Here is a 14,222-nt window from a genome sequence, read left to right as displayed (position 1 = left end):
GGTTGCTTGGTTACCGGTTTCCAGGCCCAATTCAGGAAAGCCCTGAGGCCACAGAAAACTGAGTTTGGCTACATGGAACCCACAACTAAGGTCTAAAGACTATCTCACCTTTCAGCTCTCTGTGTCAAAGAAGGGGAACATGCAAGTTGGCTGCCACCTGCCTGGCCCTGGAGAGGCCTTCCTTGTCACTGACTTAACCCTTGAAACCGTGGCTGGTCATATGATCTCCATGGCACAGATGAGGACACCAAAGACCAACAAGATCGAGGAACAGGTCCGAGGTCATGAGCTAGGCTGTGGTAGGGTTGAGATCCAAAGCCAGGTTGCTAACTCCAAACGTTGGTCTCACTCTTGGTTTTTTTTTTTTTTTTTTTTTCTTTTTTTTGAGACAGCGTCTTGCTCTGTTACCCAGACTGGAGTACAGTGGCACGATCTTGGCTCACTGCTGCAACCTCCACCTCCTGGGCTCAAGCGATTCTCCTGCCTCAGCCTCCTGAGTAGCTGGGGTTACAGGCGGTGCCCCTTACCACACCCAGCTAATTTTGTTGTATTTTTAGTAGAGACAGGGTTTCACCATGTTGGCCAGGCTGCTCTTGAACTCCTGACCTCAAGCAATCCGCCTGCCTCGGCCTCCCAAAGTGCTGGGATTCCAGGCATGAGCAACCATGCCCGGCCTCTCTCTTTATCTCTCTGTCTCTTCACCTTGCTGGGAATTGTTCAAAAAGTTTGCTTATAGAGCATTTTTAAGAAATTATTGCCAGGTACGATGGCTCACGCCTGTAATCTCAGCACTTTGGAAGGCCAGTGTGGGAGAATTGCTTGAGCCCAGGAAGTTCGAGATCAGCCTGGGCAACAATAGCAAGACCCCATCTCCACAAAAAAAAAAAAAAAAAAAAAAAAAAAAAAAAAATAGCCAGGAGTGTTAGCACCCAACTGGAGTCCTAGGCTACTTGAGAGGCTGAGGTGAGACAATTGCTTGAGCCCAGGAGTTTGAGACTGCAGTGAGCTATGATCGTGCTACTGCACTCCAGCCTGGTTGACAGTGAGACCCTGTCTCAAAAAAAGCAGAAAATAAATTATTATTAAAAAACAATTCTTCTCACAGCTTGAAACACAAGTTTTCCCATCTCTGGCCTTTATGAAGTCCCTTCTTTTCCCCCTCCGCACACCTCCCCTGCAGGAGAAGCTCACATCCCTTACCGAGGCACCCTGCGCTCTGGCCCTGTGCCCCTCTGCCTTTGATATTTAGCCTTGCCTCGTCTGGGCTGCTTTACCTGGATAGCCTCCCATTGCCCTTACAACGGGGTGTTATACCTAAGATCACATGGCTGCTCCACTGACTATTGGGAGAGCTCCTTCAAGGAAGGCAAAGGCTGGGTTTTATTCATCTTTTCACTCCTAGGACCTTCCGCATTTCTGCATGGAGTAGCATGTACTATGTACTTCTCTAGTGCTACACCTGCCGGGGAGTGCTACTCCCAGTGCTCTAGCACATAGTAGGTGCTTGATACCCAAGCATTCAAGAAAACGAAACAGTTCAGTTCAAACTACTTTTTCATTCTATTTTTAATCTTTCTACCTGTTCTCCCCAAGGATTCAGATGTTCACAGTGGTGTGACAAGAGGCTCCCTGAGTCAGCCACACAAAATGCGAGGTCACTCCGGGTGCCAGCTGCTCTTCTGCTTCAGGCAGTGTCATCCTGCTCTGCTTTTCCCCCAAAACTCTATATCTCCCCTCCTCCTCTGACACTCCCTAGATAAATAGATTTTCTTTATAGACTTCAACCAGCCGATGATGAATTTTGGTAGCAGAAACATTTCTCACTTCAAATCAGATTGCAGCTTCCCATCTGGGGACCACGAAGCTGGGGCAGTGGTTCTCAACCCAGACTGTCCATTAATATGATCTGGGCAGCTTCTAAAAATACACAGCACTCAAACTCCCACCTCAGACCAGTTCAATCAGAAGCTGGGTAAGGGACCTGGGTGGTGGCATATTTCTAAACACCTCCACCCCAGGTGGTTCTGTTAGGCACCTAGGGTTCAGAGCCGCCAGCCTAGAGTCTCGTATCACCTGACAGCTTCCTGGGAATGCAGGCTCTCAGGGGCCACCCCACACCTACCGAATCCGAATCTGTATTTTCAACATGACCCTCAAGTGATTGGTAAGCACACTGCCTTTTGAGGAGCATTTCTTTAGAGGAAGAACAGTTTTTAAACAACTATGACAAATTGCAAGCAGTTTCTGTTGATTCATGTTATCAATTGGACATACTCATTCCCATGCTTACTTAACACATATTAACAGAGAACCTGCTAGGTATCAGGCACTATGATGGTTTCTGGGAACACAAGGGCATATGTTTCTATCTTGGCCTGCAAATTCCTGCCCAGAATCCCTTCTTCCTAGGCTCTGCCCTTTGATGGGAGCTATCCTTCATCTCCTTGACCTGACCCTCTCTCCAGCACCAACCCTTTCCCCTTCTCACCTCTTCATAAAAATTAGAGTCAGAATCCCTCTTTGTCACTTCTTGTCAATTGTGGTACTTTGATCCTGAGCTGAAGACAGCAAGCTCTGATTGTGTAAAGATAAACTGAGCCTGGGCAGCTCTGGAGATTGCATAACCTAGGATTGATTTCAGCTCCTTAGATCCAGAGGCAGAGGAGAATGTTCTTAAACCAATCTTGTACCTTCACTGTAGTATATAGCCTGGTTTCAGGACTCTGGGAGCTACAGTATGGAGCCTTGCTGTTCGATGTGTAGTTTATGGACCGACATCATCACCACCACCTGGGAGCTTGTTAGAAATATAGAATCTTGGACTCCACTGCAGAGTTATTGAATCAGAATCTGCATTTTAACAAGACCACCAGGTGATTCACACACACATTAAAGTTTGAGAAGCACTGATATAGAACAGTGCTCATCAAATTTTGCAACATATTAGAATCATGTGGGAGCTTTTAAAAATCTGATATCCCATGATTATATATTAACAGCAACAAAAATTTGGTGCCCTTACTACACATTCTGTGCCAGTTAAGTCAGAATATCTTGAGATGAGACCCAAGCATTCGTATTTTTTTATTGTGATGCAATACACAGAACATAAAATTTGCAATTTTAACCATATTTAAGTATATACTTTAGTGATGTTATGCATATTAACATTGTTGTACAACCATGACCACCATCTATCTTTAGAACTTCTTCATCTTCCCAAAAAGAAACTCCATAATCCACTAAACACTCCCATTTCCCCTATACCCACCCCATGGCAACCACCATTCTGCTTTCTGCCTCTATGAATCTGACTACTCTGGACACCTTGTAGAAGTGGAACATACAGTATTTGTCCTTTTGCGACTGGCTTATTTCACTTAGCATAATGTCTTCAAGATTTACCCACCTTGTACTATGTGTCAGAATTTCTTTCCTTTTACTTATTTTTTATTTTTTCTTTCTTCCTATATAAAAGCAATTCCTCCATGTTTAAAGCTGAACAATACTCATTGTATGCATAGGTCACATTTTGTTTATCCATTCAGCTGTTGACGGACACTTGGGTTGCTTCTGCCTTTGGGCTATTGTGAATAATACTTCTATGAACATGGGTGTACAAATATCTGTTCATGTCTCTTTTTGCAGTTCTTTCGTGTATATGCCCAAGTGGAATTGCTAGATCATATGACAATTCTAATTGGAATTTTTTGAGGAATTGCCATACTGTTTTTCACAGCAGCTGCATTATTTTACATTTCCACCAGCAGTGCACAAGGATTCCAATTTCTCTACATCCTCACCAACACTTATTTTCTGTTTTTGTTTTTTATTATAGCCATTCTAATGGGTGTGAAATGGTATCTCATTGTGGTTTTGATTTGCATATCCCTAATGATTAGTGATGTTTCATGTACTTATTGAGCATTTGTATATCTTTGGAGAAACGTCTATTCAAGTCCTTTGTTGTGAGTCAGGTTGTTTAGTTTTTTTGTTGTTGAGTTGTAGTTCTTTATATATTCTGGATATTAATACCTTGTTACATATATGATTTGCAAATATTTCCTCCCATTCTGTGAGTTCCCTTTTCACTCTTTTGATAGTGTCCTTGGATGTACAAAAGTTTTAATTTTGATGCAGTCTGTTTTAGCTATTTTTTCTTTTGTTGCCTGTGCTTTTGCTGTCTTATCCAAGAAACTATTGTCAGGCATGAGAATTTTTTTAAAGCTCCCCAGATGATTCCAATGCACAGCCAAGATTGAGCAGTGTTTCTCAAATTTTAACATGCATTGGAATAATCTGAAATCTTGTTAAAATGCAGATTCTGATTTATTAAGTCTGGAGTGGGATCCAAGTTTCTGCATTTCCAACAAGCTCCTAAATGACGCTGATGCGCTGGTCTGCCGACTGCTCTGAGCAGCCAGGGTAGAGAAGAGCATTTAAATGATTTACTTTATCTGAACCCCCCAAAAAGAGGGTAAATATTATATTTACAGACCGTCTTCTAAGCTTCCTCACCATAACCATTGCCCAAAAAATACACCATCAAGACAGCCCACTGCTTATCCCTGACTTTCAAACTGGTACTGAGCAGCCCGGTGGGTGCATTGGGTGTGTTTGGCGTGGCAGAGGAATGAAATGTAAAGGACTTATTCTCCCCGCCCCACTCTCTCCCTGGTCTTGGGGGGAGGCCAACCACTGCTCTACTCATGCTGGGTGAGTTCAGGATTTACATGATGGCTTGCTCCTCTCTGGCCTTGGCCCTTGTGAGGCAACTACTGTAGAACCCTGCTGAAAAGCTTGTCTTGTTCAAAATATGTTTCATATCCTCAGAAAGGAAAACCACATTGGTTGGCCTGAAGTTTATAGAAGCAACTCAGGAGGGAAAAAACTGCTGAAGGTCTGCATCTAAAAAAAAAATCCTTTAATTCATCATAGAATTTTAGAGCCGGAAAGGACCTTTAGAGAACTCCAAACCTTCATTTTGGAGAAGAAAACTGAGACCCAAAGAGGTTGTGACTTGTTTAAGGTAACCCAGGCAAAATAGAGGTCAGCCAGTGGGTGCATTATTTCTTTCTCATCTTGCTTTAAGTTATTTATCTGGAAACGGATAACACAGAGCAGCTACTTCTTTCGTATCTCTCCTTTTCATTAAAAGAAAAGGTAAAACTAAAGAGGCTAGATCATGGTTCTTGACTCTCAGGGCCTTCATTAGAAAGGTTCTAATGATTAGAACTTTTAGGCTCATATTACCCCAATGGGACCAGCCTCACTGGTGGCCATGACCCAAATTGCAGGTGTGGTGCCTGGGAGGAACTAACTAGCTTCTAAAACACATGTCGGATGCCACTTTTCTCTTCCATGCCCATTGCTGATGTTGTAAGCTGATCACAGCACTCTTTCCAGCCACTGCCAATCAATTGGATTTGGCGTCAAATTGAAACTCCTTTGCCATTCACTACAATAGAGGTCATCCGTTGAAAAGTCCAATGACCTTCAGATCCATGCTACATTTCGGCATGTCGACACTGGTTATTAAATACTCTTTAGTTTCTCATTTCCTCCCCCATCCCCACCCAGCTGCTCATTAATCCAATTATGAGTTTCCTTTATCCAATCAAAGTTCCTGCCAAGTTGCAAAGCTCTTCTAGTGATTCATGATGCATTTGTCTTTAGTGATTAGAAAACCCAGCAGAAGATGCTGTCTCGTTCAGACGTCTCTGTAATTTGGAATGACCTCAGTTTGGTAGTGCCACACCCCACATGTGCCCTTTGAACACACTACAAGAACCTCCTTCCCAGTTTCTGCCCTGCAATTGGAGCCTTGCCCCTGTGTCACTCCCCAGCCTCTCCAGCAAAGCATTCAAGAGGCTCCTGAATCACGTCTGACTCTGAAGGCAGTGCCCAGGCCCTTCATTTTGGTCTCTGGGTCCTTGAACAGCAAGCTCATTTGCTGGCAGGAGCATCTGTCTCCATATGGGGAGACAGTCTTCAGATCTTCCTTGCTCTTCCCTTCATTAAGACATCAGCCTCACTCAGCCTTGCTCTTGGCTGCCAGATGCACTGACAAGCCAGCAGGAAAAGTTCCATCTAGAATAGGTCTGCTACCTTCTGAAGGCAGGAAAGTATCGCTTTGCCTGCTGGGACTGGACCCATGCAGCCTTTGTGGGCCTCCTTCCAGCAGAGCCTTTAAAACATTCCATGAGTGCTGATTCTAGGCCTGCGGGGAGAGTCTCAGGGTGGTGCCATCTACAGCGTTCCAAGTGTCTCCCTTACTTTCACTCAAGGGAGGTGGACTCCCTCCACCTCCTTGGCCATTTTCATCTGTCTCCTGGGTGTGTGCCACTGGCTCCCATGGCACCAGGCTACTTGGCAACACCCCGAGTTATGTTAGAGATATAATAATGAATTATACAATGCATTATACATAATTAATTTATAATGAAACATGCACGCAGTGGTTTAATTTCTCCAAGTGAATGATGTGCTACCCGCCAGATCCTGCTGGAACGCCTTCCCTAACTGACTGCTTCTTGGTCTGGAGGTGATGGCCAGCTGCCCTAGGGAGGGATCTTGGCTTGAGGAACCTGCCAGGTCGCATATTCCCCCTGGCTACCTCTGGAATACGTACCACAGAAGAACAGCCTTTCATTGCATCTACTATTGTTCTAGGTCTGGATACTCATGAGGGTCTCACCCAAACTGCATTGTTTGAGAGCTGTTATGTTCTTCATTCTCCCAGTCTTTCTCCCAGAGTGTGGGAAATGCCTTTGTATTTATACCTTTCCCTCCCCATCTCCCTCCCTTCCTCCCTCATTTCCTTCCTTCCACAAATATGAAATAAATGAAGGAAAGAAGTGCCTATTATGTGAACTACCCTTGGCTTGCTGCATATCAGTGAATAAAACAGAGATCCTTGCCCAAGTGGAGCTTACACTCTAGCAGAGGGAGGCACACAATAAATTATAAGTGTAATAATAAGTAAATTACACCATACGTCATACAATGATAGGTGCCATAGAAAAAGAAAAAGCAGAGCAGGCTAAGGGCGATCAGCCATGATGGAGGCAGGTTGCGGTTTCAAGGAGGATGGGCAGGGTAGGGCAGGGTTTGTGGAAAAGTAGCAGCCTAGGCACTGCCAAGCTCTCCATGAATAGGAGAGAAAGGCACTCTGGGCCTACCCAGGACTTTAATGTTCTGGGGTTGCTTTGGTTACAGGTTCTTTCAGTAACGTTTGTCACTTTTGGTTTCAGATGTCCAGGATGTTCCTGCTGCTGCTCTGGTTTCTGCCTATCACTGAGGGGTCCCAGCGGGCTGAACCCATGTTCACTGCAGTCACCAACTCAGTTCTGCCCCCTGACTATGACAGTAATCCCACCCAGCTCAACTATGGTGTGGCAGTTACTGATGTGGACCATGATGGGGACTTTGAGATCGTCGTGGCGGGGTAAGTGCCTCCCACCCTCAGCTTTTGCTGTAATAAGGCTGTGCGACAACTCCAAATCCCTGTGACTTGCAACAACATACATTCTCGTAGGTCTGTGGTCGTCTGCTGGGCTCAGCTGGGGTTCTGGGATGCTGTGGCCTCGCCTTTTGCTACTGCAGTGAGTCAGGATGGAAGGAAGTTTGGAAGAAGGGTGTTTGATCCACAGGCTTTTCGGGGAGAAAACTGGAATGCTCTGCTTTAAGGCACTCTCTTCTCTTCATATTTAAGCCTACTTGATTATGCAGGTATTACTTCTTTACCAGTGGGGCTGTAGGATCTCTGTACAGGAAGGCCTTAAGGGTGACAATTATGGTAGAAGGGGATGCTCAAAGCTGCCTTTGCACAGCACTTTACGTAAGACTAAGAAAACATTAATTAACCATTTCAAAGAGGGGGGTAGATGGAAATTAAGACGGACAGCTAAACCTCTGCTGCACATGCCTTGGTGCCCACGGCTCCCTTCTCTCCTGAAAACCAACATTGGGTTGCAAAAAAAGCATAAGACTAGGAATCCAAACAGCCTGAGTTCATGCCCTAAGATGTAAACGTTCTAGTTGTATGACCTTCAGTCTCTTACTCACTGAGATTCAGAGATATCCTCTGTAAAAAGGGGAATAACTGTAATGGCTTGTTGTCTTGAAGCCTTCATAGGCTATTGCATGTGACAGTGTATTGTAAATTTCTGCCAATCACCATTGACAATTACTGTGCACTGAGGGTGCAGTGGCTCACGCCTGTAATCTCAACACTTTAGGAGGCCAAGATGAGTGAATCACTTGAGGTCAGGAGTTCAAGACCAGCCTGGCCAACATGGTGAAATCCCGTCTCTACTAAAAATACAAAAATTAGCTGGGCATGGTGACACACGCCTGTAATCCCAGCTATTCAGGTGACTGAGGCACAAGAATTGCTTGAACCCAGGAGGCAGAGGTTGCAATGAGCCGAGACGGCACCACTGCACTCCAGCCTGGGCGATAGAGCAAGACTCCGTCTAAAAAAAAAAAAAAAAAAAAGATTGTGCATCGAGCACTGATATGTGCCAGGCACTATGCATCATCTCATTTCACATCCCTCATTTTGTTTCATTCCCAACAGCACTATGAAGTACATGTATTGTCATCCTCATTGAGAGAAAAGGAAGGTGGGGTTCAGAGACAGTAAGCAGCTTGCTCTCTGCTAAGTAAATAGTAAGTAGATGAGTCGGGATCTGAACCCCAAGGCTTACTAACTCTACAGCTGCCAACAGCACTGTACAAAGTTTCGTTATCACTTCAAAAATCAGTCAATCAATAAAAACACTACAGGGGCCTGTCGACCTCATTCTGGGAGGCCCGAGCTTTTTTGGTAGCACTAAAGTAACTGGCGGGTAACATTATTTGCAGCAATTGCATGTAACAGTAGAAAGCTTTGACCTTGGAATTGGAAGACCTGGTTTTAATTCTAACCATAGCCAACCCAGTATTTATAAACCTTATGCAATTTACTTTACACAGACCCACTTTCCTCATCTAAATAAAATGGGCATATTGAAATCTACAGGGTAGTCATGAGGGTTCGTGGTGAGATGTATAGAAAAGATTCTTTGTAAAGTACAGTTTTTATTTTGTCTGTTCATTTCTTCTACCCTGCAAAGAGTAGAGTTACTCAATTCTAGGCCTTCTAGCTCTAGATTGGTGTGCTGTCCAGAAGCACTTTCTGTGATGATGTAAATGTTCTGTGTTGATGCTGTCCAGTATGGAATCCACCAGCCACATGTAGCTACTGAGTATGTGAAATGGTAGTTAGTGTGACCAATGAACTGAATTTTTAAATTTTCTTTTATTTTAATTAAAAATAGTCACTTTTGAATTGGACAGTACAGTTCTGGGCTTTTAGAAGGAAAAAACTAAAGAGCTGAATATGACAGAAAAGGAGAAATGGAATCATTGCAATGACTCTTTTTACCTTGGGTGACCTGAGCAGATTTGCAGTCAATCAGCCTTGCCTGTGTCCAGTTCTGTGACTGTCCAGTTGCTCTCTGAATCAGGGAGACACCCTCCTCACTAAGTCCATGCCCAACCTGACTCCCAGAGCCATGTGCCACTCTGCCAGAATCTCTGGTTAGAGGACTTTGATGCATCTCTGAGACGTTCTGTTTGGATGGTTGCCCTGCCTCCTACTTGGAGACCCTGGCCTCCCCTGATAGACCCTGGGGACTGAAAAAGGACAGAGAAAAGCAGGGCAACCGTCCTTCTCTCCTCCTTCTCGCCCCCCAAGTTGCAACTATTATGCCCTCCTTTCATCTTGGAAGATGGTATACTCTTGTATTCCCACAAGTTAATATGGAAAAAAGTAAGACCTGAGATATGAACAGAAAGTGTCTTCACCCTATTTTCTTCTCCTTCTGAGACCTGGACATCTGGAAGGAGCTAGCCAGATCCCAGAGCATGAAAAGCCTCTCCCTGTCTCCACGGGGAAGCTGTCTCTGATTTCCGTACCTTGCACCCCTCTCCCAGCCCCTGCCCCTACACTGAGCAGCCAACGCTGCTTCTTATGGTCTGGCTTTCCCTCCTTCTCCCCTGGCTGTTGCAGGAGACCCATTGGGTCCCCCCTGCTCTGTTGCACTCTTTTCCCATGGTTCCAGATGGAAGGAAAGAAAGGGTGCGAAGGGCCGAGCACACCCCCTAAAGGAGGATGCAAAGAGCCTCTTACAGCATACTTCATTATTTTTGCTATCATTTTCCCCTTTCCACAGCATCTCTCTGAAAGGCATGCTGAAATAGTAGGCACAGGTTGCATTGCTCTCCTCATGATTCATCTTTCAGCTGCGAAGAACAGAACTAGCAGAGAAGGTCTTGGCCCCAGGGCTGGTGCTGGCCTGGGTCTATTTGGGAAGAAGCAGAGCTGTTTGGTAGCAGGATTTTCAGTTTGCCTGTCCTTTCCAGGTCAAACGGAGTGATATGTGCCCCCATGGGCCCACTCGCTGAGGTCAATTCCCTGAGCCTGTGTGTAAATGTGGGCTCTGTGTGCAGGTCTTTATCCCGCCAGTCCTTGGATGTGCAGGGGATTGCTCCTGCACCTCCTGAGCCTTCAGTTTCTTTCTTTCCAAGTGTTGCACATTCATTTCATCTTCCTCTTCAATGAAGTCTTTTTCACGTTCTCCTTTCAATAAATGTGCCTTTGTGTACTCTGTGGCAGTGAAGCTAGACCATCATTTGCACTGACAGCAAGGTTTAGAAGTCTCAACCTTGTGTAGCTTCCTGTTTATATGGGTCCTGTAGGACTTTGGAGTCTCTGGAAACAAGAACTAGACCGTCCTGGGTCTTGATGTGGAATCAGCCATTTAGAGAGAGCCCTGTCTCTTCTAGGGCAGGGTTGAGCCAGGCAGCCTCTGTCTGAGAAAGCTTGGGCTGCTGGATGTTATTCTGAAAGATGATATTTATTGCTCACCCCCAGCAAAGAACAAGAGTTACACAGAAGACAGGATGGCAAAATTGGGCAGTCTCCCAGCTCCAGGTCAGGCTTTCTTTGTGGCTGTTGTGAAGCATTGTGAATTCTCAGAGCATCAGAAAGACACATTCTAATTTGAGTACCAAAATACATTCCAAAGGCAAATATAACTTTTTATTATCTTCAGCTTAGGATGATTTGTCACTGTCTCCTTTTTGGGGCTGGATAACCAAAAATGGACTATACAGACATATTTAAATCAGGATCTTGGGAGGTCATTTGGTCCACCCCTTGCCTTACAATAAGGCCACACATACAGTATTCAGAGGCTCCTTTTACTTTGAGCCATCTGAGGGAATGTGGCAATCCTATTGTAATCCAGCTCGATAGTTACTTATGTCAAGAACCAATTTGACTAATCTGAATCCCTCATATTAGAGCTTAATAAGCTATTTCTTTTAGCTTTTGTTTTGTTATTGCCTTTGAAGATATAAACCAAATGATCACTATCTTTTCAAACAATGAAAGCTAGGATCACTGCCCTGCCTTTCATCCCATGTGGACTTTTTGGCAACATTTCTGATTTTGACCCTTAGATTTCATCCACCCTAAACCTATATTTAATTCTGTTTTATTATCTGTCTGATTGTCACCTCTCTGTGTAAGAATCATGTAGCAGGAGTTGAAATTTTGAAATATTGCATTTGTAGCCTTTATCAGGGGTACCTACGGTCCAGTTCATAACAGGTTCACCCTCTATTACCTTATAGACCTTTCCACTACCTGGCCCCTGAAAGCATTTACTTTTGCCACCCCTGGTAGAACAGCCAGCTCTTCTGTTTATAAAGCACTCCGTACTTGAACTTGTCTTGAATGTGTTGACCTTGTAGTATGTCTGACTGGAGCCCTGTTGCTTTGAGTATTTACTCTTTGAATAGGTTTGTTTTGTGTTGCTTTTTCGGTGTCCTCGTTCTGGGTATTGACAGCATTGATTTTGAGCGTGTTGCGGGTCGGTTTGTGTTGTGTTTCAGATTCTTGAGTTAATTGTGATGGAAGGCGTGTGCATGTCTCTGACTCTGGGAGGAGCAGGAAATGACCGCCCTTTGTTCTGCGGGGATGGGGGAGGGCCTGGGCCGGCTGAGATCCTCTGCACATCTGGGCGAGTGCCTCCGCATATGGAGGGCTTATCTGTTAACCGGCAGGTGTATGATTGCAGTCTGCTCCCTGCGGGGTGAGGGGAAGATTTGATCACCTCTGGCAACTTCCACGCACGCACAGACCATTGAGGATCTTCAGTACTAGTTTTCCAGTAAATAGAAAGCCCAGTGGCTTCTCCTTTTCTCAGTGGAACTGAACACCCAATCTACAGTCTCACAGAGTCTGGAAAGGAATTCCTGTTGGTGTCAATCTTGTACAATTCCTTTAGAGCAGCTTTTGTTTCCTGGGATATCCCCAGAGGTCTGAGATAACACCCCTACCATCTCAGTTTCCAACAGGAGTTTGCTCAAATGGAAAGATTGTAGTGGTTGTAAAGTTTAAATCATGATTTAGATCCATTTTTCTACCCAAAGATTATTCATTTGATAAAACCGTAACACATTCTTCACATTTGGAAGGGTTTCATTTAAAGGGATGCTACATACTGTAAAGCAGTGTTTTAGGTTTTTCTTAATTTTGCAACTATGTCAGGAAACTTTTTAATTTACTAAAGTTAATTGAATTATTTAAAAGGCAAATTGTATTCAATTACCAAATTAATCACAATCATATAGGAGATAAATTTGCCATTATAAATAATAAGAACAATGATTTTTAAAAAGACACATTTATCCATGATTTAGCCAAAGCAGCATTTATGCATTTTATTATAAGTATGTATACATACATGTAGTATATAGATATATATAGTATTTATAGATAGATATGGTAAATAATAGGTAGATGTAGTATGTATATAAATATAATTAGATACATATTAAAATATATACATATATGCACACATTCACATATGCTTTTAACAAAATCAGTACAAATATTTTTGAACTTTCAGTCTTAATTGTTGTTTTGTATAACATTTTAATAGATTTGATAATCAGTTTTGATATTATCTTAAAGTGTTACATTATTTCATTCTGTTTCTTTTTTTTTACTTAAAATATATTTTACTTTTGGCCAGGCACAGTGGCTCACGCCTGTAATCCCACCACTTTGGGAGGCTGAGGCAGGCAGATCACCTGAGGTCAGGAGTTCGACACCAGCCTGGCCAACATGGTGAAACTCTGTCTCTACTAAAAATACAAGAATTAGCCAGACGTGGTGGCACGTGCCTATAATCCCATCTACTTGGGAGCCTGAGGCAGGAGAATTGCTTGAACTTGGGAGGCAGAGATTGCAGTGAGCCGAGATCATGCCTTTGCACCTCAGCCTGGATGACAAGAGCAAAACTCCATCTCCAAAAAAAAGAAAAAAAAAAAAATATATATATATATATATATGTATTACTTTTAATTACACTTAAGCACATTTTGTTGCAAAAAAAATCACACAACCTAGGTGAAGGTAAAAATCCATTTTTACCAATCCACACTCCTTCAAGACCATCCCAGCCCCCTCCCAGAATAACAACTTTTTCGGTCTGCTGTTTATGCTTCCAGAAATTTCTATGTCATGTATATGGAAAGAGTGTGTGAGAGACAGACAGAGACATAGGGAGAAAGAGTCTATGTTGTGTACATTTCTACTGTGTATATATATTATAAAATACATAATTTATGGAGAAATCACACTGATACATATTGTTCCAAAACTTGCTTTTTTTCACTGTATAATATGTTCAAACATATAGATGTAGCTTTTTTAAAAGTTGCTTAGTATGGATGTACTGTATTCATTTTGCCATTCCTCAAGTGACGTTTAAGCTGTTTCTAATCTGTGACCATTGCAAATTCCACCACACTGCATGTACATCCTTACACACATATGCAAATATTTCTTTAGGATGGATACCAAGAAGTAGAACCGCAGGGTCAGGGATATGTTCATTTTAAATTTTATTAGATATCACCAAATTGCTTCCAATCTAATCCTTTTGTATTTACTCATAGCCTAGAAATAAAAGGCTTTGGATTATTCAGCTCAACAGCTGTTCAAGCACCTACTGTGTGTACAGCCAAATATGTTCCAGGGTCTGAACTTTGTCAATGTAGATTTAACAATCCCAAGAAGGAAAAGAGCACCTCTTCTACATCTGCAAAGGAAGCTGCTGCTGTTAAAACTGGATTGAGGAACTTCAGTACTTTCTGATTCA

General features: G+C 43.3%; 1 protein-coding gene across 2 annotated transcripts in view; it reads left to right on the top strand.

Annotated features, from left to right (window-relative positions):
- Nucleotides 1–14,222, top strand: part of CRTAC1 (cartilage acidic protein 1) — a 166,292-nt gene that overhangs the window by 11,967 nt on the left and 140,103 nt on the right. For both annotated transcript variants that reach the window (XM_050802888.1, XM_050802889.1), the window contains exon 2: nt 7,254–7,447. In XM_050802888.1, the coding sequence (XP_050658845.1) occupies nt 7,254–7,447 (194 nt within the window). The remainder of the gene's footprint in view (nt 1–7,253; nt 7,448–14,222) is intronic.

Source organism: Macaca thibetana, chromosome 9 (genome assembly GCF_024542745.1).
Source record: "Macaca thibetana thibetana isolate TM-01 chromosome 9, ASM2454274v1, whole genome shotgun sequence".
Lineage (NCBI taxonomy): Eukaryota > Metazoa > Chordata > Mammalia > Primates > Cercopithecidae > Macaca > Macaca thibetana.
Note: the sequence above shows the minus strand (reverse complement) of the source record. Positions and strands in the feature narration are given on the sequence as shown.